Source organism: Ipomoea nil, unplaced genomic scaffold (assembly GCF_001879475.1).
Source record: "Ipomoea nil cultivar Tokyo-kokei standard unplaced genomic scaffold, Asagao_1.1 scaffold2159, whole genome shotgun sequence".
NCBI lineage: Eukaryota > Viridiplantae > Streptophyta > Magnoliopsida > Solanales > Convolvulaceae > Ipomoea > Ipomoea nil.
The window spans coordinates 4,495,849-4,510,508 of record NW_017618587.1 but is presented as its reverse complement, the minus strand read 5'-3'; the positions used below and the strand labels follow the sequence as shown (position 1 = coordinate 4,510,508).

Genomic DNA, 14,660 nt, shown 5'->3' with positions numbered 1-14,660 from the left:
TAAACGTAAATCAAACAATTGTTAGGAAATAGAAAAAAATAACATTATCTATTTTAGAATAACCATAAATTTATACCAATAATAATGAGATTGTAATAATTAAAAGAATTTTAATGAATTTTTACTTTTTTTTAGTAAAAATTGATGACTTTCACTCCAAAAAAAAAATATCAGTAAATACAAATTATTACATTAAAATAAGATTTACTCAGTACACACCCTATTAGTTCTAACTTAACAACTTCTCATAGAGTGTAATTAAAGCAAATGGCGACCTCAATCTTTCCTCATAATGCATTCTAAGATTATAATCAGTAAATTTAAGTCTGGGTTTAATATCAAAATTCGCAGATTAAATTTATTTTTCATCTAATTTAATTATTTTATTTTGCATGTATGAAAGAAACGATAATTGAACTTGACACGAAATTCAGTTATTATAAAGAATATATTTTGTCAGCATTGATTCGAAGCTGGGAATTTGTTCAAAAAGAATAAAACTTTTACTTCCAGTAGAGAGATATATATAAAAATGGTGGCTTTCTGCTAATCATTTGATTCACTTTCACATTTAATTATCTTCTTAAATCTGTAATCATAGCGTCGCCTTCAATATTTATATATATAAATATTATATTGTTTAGAACAGTGAATTGTTGATCACAAAGAGGGAGCATTTTTGTTTGAGCCTGTTGGGTTAGTCAAAATCCATTCTTTTTCTGCTACTGTTCTGGAATCCGGATGGTGATGGACGGAATGTACGGCGGCGGTGGCGGTGGTGGTGGCGCCGGAGGGAGCTGCTACTCGTATGGGGACGGCGGCGGCGGCGGCGGTGGAGTGATGATGACGAGAGATCCGAAGCCGAGGCTGAGATGGACGGCTGATCTTCATGATCGGTTCGTAGATGCTGTGACCAAGCTTGGTGGCCCTGACAGTAAGCCATTGAAAATTTTCTTTTGTTGTTTACATTAATCAAATTGAAATCTCAAATCTGCAGCTCTGCAAGTGATTGGGTTTAGGGCAATACATATATAAAATGTTTGCATTTTAATTTGCAGAAGCAACGCCAAAATCTGTGCTGAGATTGATGGGGTTGAAGGGGTTGACATTGTACCATCTCAAGAGCCATTTGCAGGTACAATTTACAAAGACTATTTATTACTCCATATTATTCATCAATCGTGTTTATTAAGTACATATGTGACGTATTCATAGAGATACAAGAATTAGTCCTAGCTAGGGCAGGACTGATCGTGTTTACAGAGTACATATGTGACTTCACGTTCATAGAGATACAAGAATTAGTCCTAGCTAGGGCAAAACTGATCGTGTTTGTACATATGTGACGTATTCATAGAGATACAAGAATTAGTCATAGTTAGGACAGGACTGATCGTGTTTACAAAGTACATATGTGACGTATTCATAGAGATACAAGAATTAGTCCTAGCTAGGGCAGGACTGATCGTGTTTACAAACTACATACATTCATAGAGGTACAAGAATTAGTCCTAGCTAGGGCAGGACTGATCGTGTTTACAAACTACATATGTGATGTATTCATAGAGATACAAGAATTAGTCCTAGCTAAGGCAGGACTGGTAAAGTTAGAGTCACAATAATATACAGAATTCTAAAGCTGATATGATAAAATACAGAGTAGTAATCAGATACTCAAATTTCTCTTATTTTTTTCCATTGTTATGATCTTCAGAAGTACAGGCTTGGACAGCAGGGAAAGAAACAAAATGCAGGAGACCAGAACAAAGAGAACAGTGGTGAGTTGATGCTGGAATACATACATGGCTCAACTGCTTTCCCTTAATGTTGTTTTTTTTGCATGATTTTCTGTTAATTAGTCTGGTAATCTACTTAATTATTATGTGGTTTCTGGGTTTTGAATCTTGAACATTTAAGGTTTACTTTAATGTTTGTGTGTCAGGGGATTCTTGTAGACAGTTCAGTATACATTCATCAGCCACAAGTACCCCTTCATCAAGCATGAACTGTATGCAAGGGTAGGCCATATGGAATCCATTGCTTTTTTTTTTTTTATCTTCTTTTCTTGGTTTATTAACAGAATAGTGTTTGCTACTGTAAAAACCAGAGAAATCCCATTTGGAGATGCAGTAAGATGTCAGATTGAAGTACAGAATATATTACAAGAACAGCTTGAGGTCAGAATTCACAATCTCTTTTTTGTTTCAATCTTTGCCCCGATAAATCAAGTTTACGTGGGAGGATAACTCTCACACTGGGATTGTTAGGGCTCGATCCTGTGTTCTTGCTCACAATTTACCACTTAGGAACCAACTGAACTGCCCGTGCTGGGTCTGTTAGGGCTCGATTCTGTGTTCTTGCCTACAATTTACCATCCAGGAACCAACTGAACTGTCCGTGCTAGATATTTGTTTTACATAAAAATGGCAAGAAAATTAGGCTACGTTTACTTCAATTCTCCAGTTTCCGTTCTTGGATCGTGGGTTCTTGACACAAAGTGTAGTAAATGTGAAGAATTGGTGGTATGAGCAGGTGCAAAAGAAGCTGCAGATGAGAATAGAGGCACAGGGGAAGTACTTGCAAGCAATACTGGAGAAAGCACAGAAGAGTCTGTCCATAGACATGAACTCCCCCAGCAGTGTAGAGGCAACAAGAGCTCAGCTTAGTGACTTCAACTTGGCTCTCTCCAGCTTCATGGAGAGCATGAATGGAGAAAGCATTGGGAAAGCCATGGATGCCAACTTGCCAAGCTCTGATTTTCTCGGGGAAGAGGAGGAGGATGACAAGAGGGACATCAACATCAAGCTCCATGGAGGGTTAATGAATTTCGATTTGAACTGTGGGAGTAGCCATGATTTTGTTGCTGGTAAACTTACAAATGGAAGATGAGATTGGAAATGCAAATATTTTGATTTACCGAAAATCTCATAGTGATTCTAGCCGGCAAAGGACTAGAAGAAAGTACAAATATTTAACTCTGATCAATGGAAGTATATGCTTTGTATTTTTGTTTTGTGTTTGGGATACATGATTTTAGAAATACCATGTTAAATATATCATAATTTTTTTTATATAGAAATTTTTGTTTGTATATCAATGAATTGATTGGTGCCATCGCAAGTTACTACAACATTCTTTACTAAAGTAGTAAAGTCTCATTAATTGATTGAAAACTGAATTGATGTTTCATTAGTTGATTTGAAAGATATGGAGTAATGTGGCATTTCAAGAAAATTTAGCTGCAGTTTAATAAATCATTTCTAAAGTACAAATTGAGTAAGATGTTTGGTATGAAAAATGTTACATTTTCTAAATCATTTTGAAGTGATTAATCTCTCATTAAGGGGGAAAAAAAGTTGCAATACATTAAGATAAAATTTGGTAATGCAAAATTAGTGGTTGTGTAAATCAAATCCGTAGACATTTTATTTGTGCAAATATTATATGTTGTTTCGTTGATAACCGTGGAGTAACCTACAACATCTAGCTTGTAACCACGTCACCCACGTGCATACCTTACAAATTGCCGGTATCATAACGAAATTTTAAAATCGTTTTTGTCGCTATTTCAACTCTAATTCATTGCATTTACTCTTTGGTCGGCTTCATCAAATCATTTTGTGGGTAATTGGGTTTATCACCAGTTGACTTCAGTTCTCAATTACATCTATTTATTTTGAAAACTCATTTATGAGTTTTCAATGTTTAGATACAATTGAAATATCCAATAAACAAAAAATATTTTTTGTTAACTGAGAAAAATATAATTTTTTTTAAAAGAAAATTGAGAAACATATAATTATTTTAACATAAACTGATTTCCACCAAAATTCTCAAAACAAGATTTTTTTTTGCGGAAATCATAAGTTTGATTTTCGCCAAAAATCAGAGCAATTCTGGTTTATCTCTAGTAACCAATTGTTTTTAAAATGTTTGATAAATAATATTAGTTTTAATATTATTATAGATATTTTTATATTATAAATAAAATATATAAAATATTTAATTATACAATTCTAATCATTTTTTAGAAAATGAACCAAACACACAAACACAATTTTTTTTATCTACAACCAAATACGAGAAATAAAAATATTTTTTGAAAAATAACTCATTTTCTAAAAAACATTTTCCTGCTTGCTAAACGAACCCTGAAATGAATTTTCTTTCTAAAGAATCATTCTCTAGTGTATAAAAAAAAAAAAAAAAAAAAAATTCATTCTCTAGTCAATCTGACTCACACTATCACTCTAAATGAAAGGCATCAACGAGTCTGGAAGAGAAAGAAAGGCTCAACACCTATTCCATATAACACCGAGGTAGAATTATTGAAACAGGGCATGCAATGGAAGCCAAATTTAGGAGAGCAGTAGAGAACAAAGGCAGACAACAAACAATATCCCAAACACTTATACAAAGATGATAACACGTGTGAGATTCATTATGATTCATTGTGTTTGTCTGAACATGAAAAATGAACAAATGGAGAGGAATGCCTTGCTGCTTTACACCATCCACACAAAATTTGAACCTGTTATTGCACTCTGGGATGTACAAAAAATGTTAACAGACTACAAGAACTAATAAAAGAAAAATTATATATGTATTTTAGTATATATCTAAGAAATCAATGTATTAAACTGATAATGGTCATCACTTGTCCTACTCCAATGCATCAGCCTCCACTCCCTCCAGGGTTGGCACAATAGCAGATTTCAGTTCTATATGTGAAACACGGACGGCACCTAGGAGCCGCTCTGGCAACTCATCGGGAGTGTTGCCCTGAGTAGCAGAATAATATGCCAAATACTTTAGATACAATAACTCAAAGATAATTTTCTTTTTTAAAAGAAAAAGTAGAAAGATGTAAATACCTGTATGAGAAAAGCCATGTCAACTACTAGTGATGTAATTACACCAATGACAAGTCCCAGAACTCCATTTGCGACAGTAGAAGAACCGATATCAACATCAATCTACAGAAAAATAAGCACAATGAACCTCAATGCTATGAGTACCTTAATTTTTATCAAACTCTGTATCTGCATATATATGCACGATGGATACTCAAATATATGTGATCTTTAAGAGACAGGAACTTTACTTCTAAATACTTGGGACCTCGTATATAGTTACAATCAACAGCCTTTCCAAGTAAGCAAGGGGTGCTTCCAACACTCTGACGCACAATCCATGAGCCCTGTAATAATAATACAGTAAGATATTATTTTAGGAGGATTCGCAATAGGATGTGATCATTTACTAGAAACCAAGAACTATTTGAAGCAAAAACACAGCTGAGCATCATCTTTTTTTAGCAGCTCTGGACTTTTATACAAGCATATAGAGAAGAACATCAATTTAAGATGACTGATGAAATTTCTAAAATTGCATAATCTACAGAGGTTTTGATCTAAAATAAGAAAAGAAACATACAAGTTAATGCAGCCAAAAGAGTTTTGCAAAGATGACAAAAATATCAGCATGTTCATATTACATACGAAGTTAGGTTAACCATTAATTTAAGAGAAACTGCAGATCTTCAAATACAAATGTCAAAATATGAAGATCTTTTTATTCTTGAGAGGGTCCTATTTACTCGGCATGGAGGGATTGTTCTGAGATGGCTCATCTTCAACAAACAATTTGAGAGGTAGGGTGACCATATTTGAAGGTATACACTCGCATCATAATTGAGCAGATGTAGGAATTCCAGAGAAAACATGGGGACACATGTTCTGTAAATTCTGTACCTTTTTTTTTCATTTTATATTTTCTAGGACATATGGGTTCAGCTTAGGGGACAGGTGCTCTCTTATCCAGATGTTTGTACACAACTTGTAAGTTTTAGGCCCTGTTTGGTAAAAAATTGGCCTATAGGCCAATTTTGGCCTATTTGACCACTATTAATTGTTTGATTTAGTTAAAATATCAATATAAATGTTTGGTTAATTAGCTTTTTATAACTCCAAAAGGCTAAAATTCAAAAAGCTACTCCAAGCAACTTTTTCAATTAGCCTTTTGAAAAAAAAATTATACCAAACAGCTATCAGCTAACAGCTAATTTACCAAACACTTTTTTACAATCAGCTAATGTTATCAACTATTTATACCCTCTAATTAACACAATCAGCTAACTGCTAACAGCTATCAGCTAACAGCCATTTTACCAAACAGGGCCTTAATCAAATTCAGAGAAATATACATATTGATTGAAATAACTATAGAAAAAGCCATTTCTTTAAATATATAATGGCCCTGTTTTGTAAAAAATTGGCCTATAGGCCAATTTTGGCTTATTTGACCACTATTAATTGTTTGATTTAGTTGAAATATCAATATAAATGTTTGGTTAATTAGCTTTTTGCAACTCCAAAAGGCTAAAATTTAAAATGCTACTCCAAGCAACTTTTTCAATTAGCTTTTTGAGAAAAGAAATTATACCAAACAGCTATCAGCTAACAGCTAATTTACCAAACACTTTTCTACAATCAGCTAATGTTATCAACTATTTATACCCTCTAATTAACACAATCAGCTAACAACTAACAGCTATCAGCTAACAGCCATTTTACCAAACAGGGCCAATATGTTTTCAGTGTATTTAAGTTAATCTGTGTAAAGTAGTATGTTCATGGATCAGTGTCTTACACGGGTATGCATAGTTAAAAATGAGAAGCCCAGTTAGAGAATTCCTAGTACCATCAGAGAGCAACTAACCAACTAAACTCGTAACAAATAGCAAGGTGAACAAAGAGTACCTTGGGCACTGATGGGATTAGTTTTAGTCTACTATTACGAAACTCATCATCCCCATCAACAAATCGTTGTAAGAGAGAACCAGGTAATAGAGCTTTTGTGACAAGATAGAAAACCATGCTGTAGTGTGTTGATCCAGGCACCTTTAAGAAGAAAAATATCAGCTTTTGAAGAAACATAATGATTCACAAAACTGATAACATCAATTGAATCAACTTACTTGCAGATTTACAATCAAAGAGAATAGCCCTTTCTCTGAAGCAACCTGGAATAGAACAATATTAAATAGAATTAACAATGGATTCATTATGAAAACTTTCAAGACATCATTTATATAAAAAATGTGACCAGACAATAATAACTAACAAGCTACCTACTTATGGTTTATCTAAAGCAATTTTGTTTTGCACTTCAATTACAATCCCAGTGGTTTGAAAATAGATAGGGAGGAATTGAACCCTTAGACACAATTGCCAATCTAGTAAATTTACTAGGGAAAAGTACACCAACTCTACCAGTATCACGGACAAACACAGGAGGTAAAAATTCAGGATTTCCAAAAAAGAAATGAACTGCACCTCCACTTTCTACTGAGTCAATTTTTATCTTTTCTTTTCACTTAGAAAGTGCCCATGGCAAGTTCAATAGTTATAAAGTAACAATATTAAAGATCCATCCAACAAATAACCAAAATTGTCATAAAGAAAGTGTTACGTGAAATAAGATACATTGTAGCTTTTTTCTTCTTTTCAGGAACTTGCGAGCCAAGTAAACTTGTGCAGATAGTATTGGCAAATAGCAGAAACATAATTGCAGGGGCAGAATTAGTTTGAAGTAGTATCATCCTTTCTACCATAACCAGCAAAATAATTTGTTTTGCTTCTTTCAAAATTTTGGTGTCCTATTCTCTCATATATGAATTTTCCAAATTTCAGTTATGGAGCACTACTTTTTTTTTCCGCACAATCAACCTGCATAGCCTGTCAAGAATCTCAATTTTTGACAGTCTAGTGATCTTGCTCTGTGAAGATCACCTAAACATGGTCCCAAAATTTAGTTTTACTTTTTCTTTTGGGGTGCAACTTGCCAGAAGTGTTTGGGTTTGGGGTTGGGGTTGGGGTTGGGGTTGGGGGAAGATGCAGAGTGTTAGCCTGTAAAATGATCAGATACAAGACACTACACCTCTGAAAACTTACTTGCGCTGCGCAACCACGGCGCCTTGCAACATGGTCCATTCGTTTTGTATCTTTGAACCAATCTACTGCAACAAGATCCATGGTATGCTTACCAGCAGGAATCTACAAGGCAATGTCCAAGCAAGATGAAAAATATTTTCACCAAGAAGCACAGAATACTTGCAAAAGAAACTATAAGAACCTTTGATTTGTCGAAGCAAAAACTCCTGCTGCGAACCCTGAAGTTGTTTCCATCAGATAGTTTCCAGCAGTCACGAGCATTGTCACGGTCATCACGGCGAAGATTGCCAGAGAAAATGGACAGATCAATTTGATCTCTGGGTTCTTCTTCCACTATAGAACACATAAATAAGTAGAATACATTCTTCTATAAACATATTTTTAAAAAAATAAAATAAAATAAAATAAAAAACTAATTTTATATCAGGGAAATTTTTTTTAAAAAAAAGAACAGTGAACAGCAGTACCATTCTTTTTCACTTCATCCTCAAGACTAGGTGGCTCTACCTGCAAAATGGTCCAAGAAATCATGATTAAAAGGATTCTGGAGAAACTAAAATGAGCAGAAGTACAATACTAACATCTTGATCTGCAACTTGGTATTCTTCATCCTCATCAGAGTATTCGTCCAACATTGACACATTTCTGTTTGCAGCACTCATTTGATCTAGAGATGGACTGCGATGATGATGAAGAGAAGTCTCATGGAGTTTTTGTTTCCTCTTAGAAGAAACAGAAGCTGATGTCATATTAACCATAACTGGGATTCTTGGAGCTGCCGACCTTTCATCAGTTTGTGAAAAATATTCGCGTAGTCCTGTATGAAGGAAGGCCCAAATGGAAAAGAGAAGTGTGTTCAGATGCAAAATATGAAGTGAAGAAGTGACATGGAGGAAGACTACACTGAAATAAATCATGAACTTGATTTAATAAAGAAACCAAGATTTGAGACTCAGTGATAATCTCTAAATCCCATTTGGTATAAAAGCTTACCCGCAACACTGTTCAACATCTGAAGCAGGCAATGTTGCTGAAATGATGAGATATAACCTACTCCCCATCCTTTCAAATCAATCTGCACGAGATGCTGCACCTGTGTTCTAGGCTTACCATTACGTGGTTTCAGAGGGGAAATATTATATCCACCACCTGTAGGAATAAAGAATAGTTTATTATTTATTTCTACAGATAGATTTAAATGGTTGCAATCTCCCCTGGGGACCGTCAATTATGTTGCAAATTTTCAAAAATATTCCATAAGCAACAAAGGATGACTGAACTTACTCTCAATATGAGCTCGAATATAGCCAGGCTGTGGACCACAATTTTCATGCTCCCTAGAACGAAATAATACAACTACACAATAACAATGATGGATTAAGGACAAATTCATACATGAATCATGATAGGGGAATAAAGGTTCCAAAACATTTACCATAGCTTCCATCATCATTTCGACGCCAATAGCGAACATAACACAGATCACGTGGCCACACCAGCCTGAAATAGCAAAGCATCACCCTTTAGAAGGAATAAAGCATGGTTAAAAGAGAAAGCCCAAAACTAGTATATGGTATATATTTCAGAAAATGTGGTTTCTTTAGTTTTCTCTTTGAATTAAATATTAATGACAAAAAATTATGCTTTAGTCAGTTTAGTGATTACAGGAATATATACAAGGAAAAAATGTTACATTGGGAACCAGTCAAGTTGAAGTCTGTGATAGAGTATTGCTGTATGTCCATCCACCTCCTCAACTAAACTACCATATTGAAATGTGCAGTCCCACCTGTAAAGTCCATAGAAGAGTCAAAGCGTGAATAAAAAAAAAAAGACCTAGTTCCTCCGAGTTTGGAGGAGCTAAAGCTTCCAAAAAAATAGTTAGTTGTCCCACAACAGTCAGGCATGTGCTGTGTTGTAAGACATCCAATGCATAGAAGAACTGAACCCCAACCAAACACAAGTATAAATTTTGTCAAAACTGTATTATTGACTTCACCACTTGCTAGTTTTCATAACAATAAGGAAACTACTCTTACATAACTTTTAAAATAGGCCTGCTACAAATGAAATAGTAAAATACCAAACATCCTAATGTATGACCTCTATTGAACATATTTCCCATTAACTTTACTACGATACTCTGACTTTGTCATTTACTCCTAAGAAAATAAGAATAAGAATATTAGGTTAAAACAAAAAAAGTTGTACAACATTTGATATAACAAAAATGAAATCTTAACTTTAAAAAAAAAAACAAAACAAAACAAAACAAACACTATTGCACTCTAACTTGGCATTTGGTTAATAGAATAGGCCAAGAATTGAATAGCATTCTGCATACTAGACCTATTCCACTATTTGGTTCATTTTCTATTCCACAGAATTCAATATTCCCTTTGCAATAGAGGAATGGCCATTCTCAGAGAGCACCTAATAGTAGCTCAGTGTGTGTGTGTGTGTAATGAAGTTGAAATAAATTTCTGTGCATGCCCAAGTTGTACTCATGCAAGAATGAAAAAGTCTCATGGATTTGGTTGACAGTATAGACTACTTACTCGAACCGTGTTGCATCCATGCTCATGACAAGCTCAAAAATTTCTTCACAACTAGCCTCAACCACCCCAACAGCTTTCATTGCCCTGCTGCAGCTCTTTGGCTACATAGAAAGAAAAGTTGATCATCAAAACACCCTGAATTACAGCATTGATCTTATATTGGGCTGTGCAGATCCAGTCAAATAAGTTATAAATCAGCACGTACAAGGATATCAACATCAACAAGCTCCTCGAATATGCGGAGCCCTGCAACCATCCATATTGAAATGTGGTCAAATTTCGTATATCAAGGTAGATGATTCACCACTATTAATCTACACTTAGCACTGTATGCATTTAGGTGACTGTTAATATGTTGAACATAGATATGACATATCAAGAAAAGAAACTAACCATTTTGACATTGAAGCAGGCGCCAGAACTTTCTAGAAAATGCCTGATTGTTAGCATTCTGGTTTGCCAAGTCTGTATCTATTTCCTTTGTCCAGTCAAACACAGATTCGGGAGGACCTGTTCATGCAAAGATATCTAATTTAATTAAAAATTTAAAAAAATAAAAAATTGAAAGGGGGGAGAAATGTCAAGACAAGAAGGAAGCCACAAACAACCATTCCCAATTGTTGTTCTTCGCAACAAGCTATGACTACTAGGTTCATCTTCCTCTTCAGCAGCACTGAACCTAGAGGGGGAAACAGAAGCGAGGTGGGGTGTTGTCAGATTTGAAAAGCAGTCATTAACTCAATTGGTCAGCCTTTAAGGGGTAAAGCAGAGCAGAAAACAAGACATAAACACAAAAAATACTAAAAAAAAAAAACGTAAAGTTGTACACAGGCTATGATTCAGACACACATCAAAGTGCCAGATCAAAATTCTAGAATATGTGAACAAAATCACTAACAAAGAGTGTATGAACCCATGCTATTAACCTATTATGAATCAAAGGCATAAAGTTCCTAAACTGAAAATAACAAGGCACCAAGATACACATTAGTTATTTGGTTAATGACTTTACTGTTAATTGTTATTACCTTCAGCCCCTCCCCCTCCCTCAAAAGGTTGATCATGATCTTGATGGTTTGATGGATGATATTCAAATTGACCAAATACAAAATTTCAATACTTCAATGCATATTAGATTAATATTTCCTATAATGAGTCATGTTCTCTTCAGTAAATTTCAGTTTTTTTACATCGCTACTACAGAAACACATCAGTCATCCTAAATGGTTGGTTAAGAATGAAATGCTCACCCAGCCTATTCATTGATGAGTTGAAAAAAGAAACAAGAACTAAAATCAATAATTGTATACTATAGTAAAGTCCACACCATTGAAAATGAAAAGGGTTGATACTTACTGGCTTTCATGATCTGATGAGGAACCATTCCTACCATTATCTGCACCAGATTTATACTCAAAGGAGACATACTTGTTACCATTAGTTGTCTGTGAGTCTTGATGCTGCAAACCATCAGCATATTATAAGTCTCAGGTGATTATATCAAGGCACAAGAAATATTTATGAAAGAGGAAAACAGGTAAGTGTTTCATCCATTCCAAGTTGTTTGAGCTAATTGAATAAAAAAGGAGTCAAGGAAATGAATGTTAGAATGAAATAATACAAGGAGTAATGAACTTGTAGGAATTTATTTTTAAAATAATTGTTAGAATGAGAGAAAGGGATATTAAGTAGATGAAAATGTCACATCAAATTACAGATGACATCATAGCATCATTATGAAGTAATCTGAATATTTTGGTGTTGTGAACTTTTCCAAATAGGAGTATGTCGAGTATCCTAATAGCTGAGAGAGAATTGGCTCAATAGGACAGAGAGTGAAAAGTATTGGTATATAGAAGATGGTGGGTATACAGTAATGGATACAAGAACAAACAAAAAATTTAAACCAAAAACCAACAATTTTTTGTTAAGATCACATAGAAAACAAGAAACCTAATTTCAGAGAAGGAAGAAGAAAAAAAAAAAAAATGAAACAATAGGGAGTAGAATTTAACAGATAAGAAAACAACCTGATCAATCACAGACTCAATTTTTTCCTTCCAAATCAGGGCCTCCTGAATGTTGAAAGCTGCCATCTGGAACAGTACATATAACTAACATTACTAGCTATATCCACTTATGCAGAAACTCAAGCACCATATTCTCTTAAGCGAAATTATCAATAAAGTGTTTGCCACTATCTTAGTTGTATACAACCCATAAACTGGTAGTCATTGTCTCATTGATTGTTCTCAGTAACAATAACGTGGGAGAAAGAAGAAGAATACATACTGTAATTCGGTTGTACTTCTCTTTCTTGTTGTAAACAGACAAGACATAGACCATCTGCAAAGATGAAGAATAAGATAAATGATTCCAGGGTGATATATAGCATACCCATAGTAGCCAAACTGCTGTAGGCTACAATCAGTGCTGACATGATCTAAACCAAGTACTTGACATGGACTATACCTATATCACTATATGCAAACACCCACCCCCAAGCTATATTCGAGAGAACTGGACACTGGAAAAATACTTTTTTCTATGTTGACAAAACTGTACTTGTAGGAGATCAAAGAAATGCAGTTCAAATAAGATGTGTATGTTCCCCAGCACACTTGACATTGAAAAGATATATAATTAGATAAGAAAATTTTATTACAGCAAGACTACTGATGCAAAGATGCAGTAAATAAGAAAAGAATAGCTCACATGTCCATGATGAGTCTTCAAGCCTCGGTCCTCAACTCGACAATTGCCATCTATGAGAAGTGTCTTGATTGGGACCTGATAATTGAGACATAAGAGATCATTTTGTCAGGATACTTCCTAGGCACTTCAGAAATCAACTTTACATTCTAAACTAGAAAGTGAAAAGTCCACTTACTGTTTCACCGAAGAAGGAGAACAAGAAAAAACAAAACAGACCCAAAAAATGACTTTTGAAGTCTAAAGTGATTTGATAAGACTACACACTTTTTCTCCCAATTCATTGGGGTAGCATATAAGGCAACCATTTCTAATAGCACACATCTCAAAATATGTTAACTTAAATCCAATCAACTAATTGATAAAACTGCATAGTTTTTATCAACTGACCTTAGTATGCAAAATTATTGGATTTTAAGTTCTACCAAATCGTTGAAAAGCACGAGCATAAAAGCTTGGAATTCTGGGAGCATACCACATTGTCCTGAGGCTTCCGCTTGTAGTAAGCGAGCAATCGAGTCTCTAGAACAAAATACCGCATATGGATGAACGATCGACCTATCTTCCTCCGCCCATACCTCACCATCCATCCTTCATATACCACTTTCGACATTGTTCAGTGGTCCTTGAATTATCTTTGACCCCAACGGTTGAGTCAGAGCTACACGACTAGCAAAAGACTATCTAAAATCCGGAAGTTCAGACTCAAATATCTTCACTTCCGCTGTTTCCACCAAGCTCAAACAAATGGATCCATGGCTACCGCCGCGAAACCTCAACTTCCAACAATAATAAAACGGATCCTCGACACGATTTGCTAAGCGTCCAGCTGAAACTGCTAATTTTCCAGAGCTGATTCACCGAAAACACTGAAAATTCTCCCGAAATTCGCCTCGTCCGACGAGAATCTCCGACCTGACTCCACGATCGCCACCGATCGATTCCGAAATTCTACCGAGCACCTCCTCCTCCGTCAAAATTCTGAAACACGGCACGAAAAGTCAGTCACAGAAAAGCGATGAACTACGAGCGAGCAACGCATTGGCAATCTGGCATGCTGATGTGCATCACATGTATTTGACTACGAATTCGCACACAACAAACACACACACACACAAGAAGTACGTAATTGAAACTAAAGTCGAAGTGCATACGCATCAACACGTAGACAGCAAGACAGGAGAGAGAGACGGGCGGCGTGATCTGTCGCAGTCGAGAGGAAGAAGCGTCCGGCGGAGAACGGAGGAGACAACTGGCCAACTGGGGGCCGTGGGATTATCGTTTAAAAAATTAAAAGAGAGTGGGCTATGGAGACTTCGGCCAAGCAGGGAAGAAAACGTTGTCTGTCTCGTCGACTCTTTTTTACTTCCTTTTTTTTTTCCCCTTTTGCTTTTGGGTTATTCTTTTTTTCTTTTTCCGTATAAATTTATTTACT

At 35.2% G+C, this 14,660-nt stretch overlaps 2 protein-coding genes across 2 annotated transcripts; one reads left to right on the top strand and one right to left on the bottom strand.

Moving 5' to 3' along the window:
* The first annotated feature begins 259 nt into the window (after positions 1–259).
* LOC109149532 (myb family transcription factor PHL11-like) lies at positions 260–3,097 on the top strand. Its single transcript, XM_019297340.1, has 6 exons — positions 260–934; positions 1,059–1,135; positions 1,715–1,778; positions 1,943–2,018; positions 2,108–2,177; positions 2,533–3,097. The coding sequence occupies exons 1-6, from the start codon at positions 742–744 to the stop codon at positions 2,887–2,889; spliced, it is 837 nt and encodes a 278-aa protein (XP_019152885.1). The 5' UTR covers positions 260–741; the 3' UTR covers positions 2,890–3,097.
* A 1,312-nt stretch (positions 3,098–4,409) lies between these two features.
* LOC109149528 (protein ENHANCED DISEASE RESISTANCE 2) lies at positions 4,410–14,622 on the bottom strand. The gene is made up of 23 exons (XM_019297334.1): positions 14,380–14,622; positions 13,701–14,206; positions 13,229–13,303; positions 12,806–12,859; positions 12,544–12,609; positions 11,870–11,973; positions 11,122–11,192; positions 10,907–11,023; positions 10,719–10,759; positions 10,514–10,614; positions 9,649–9,744; positions 9,391–9,455; positions 9,240–9,311; positions 8,949–9,104; positions 8,537–8,772; positions 8,423–8,462; positions 8,137–8,288; positions 7,956–8,057; positions 6,980–7,024; positions 6,762–6,902; positions 5,105–5,200; positions 4,875–4,976; positions 4,410–4,782 (listed from the first exon to the last, which is right to left on the bottom strand). The coding sequence occupies exons 2-23, from the start codon at positions 13,836–13,838 to the stop codon at positions 4,663–4,665; spliced, it is 2,190 nt and encodes a 729-aa protein (XP_019152879.1). The 5' UTR covers positions 13,839–14,206; positions 14,380–14,622; the 3' UTR covers positions 4,410–4,662.
* Between the last annotated feature and the right edge of the window lie 38 nt (positions 14,623–14,660).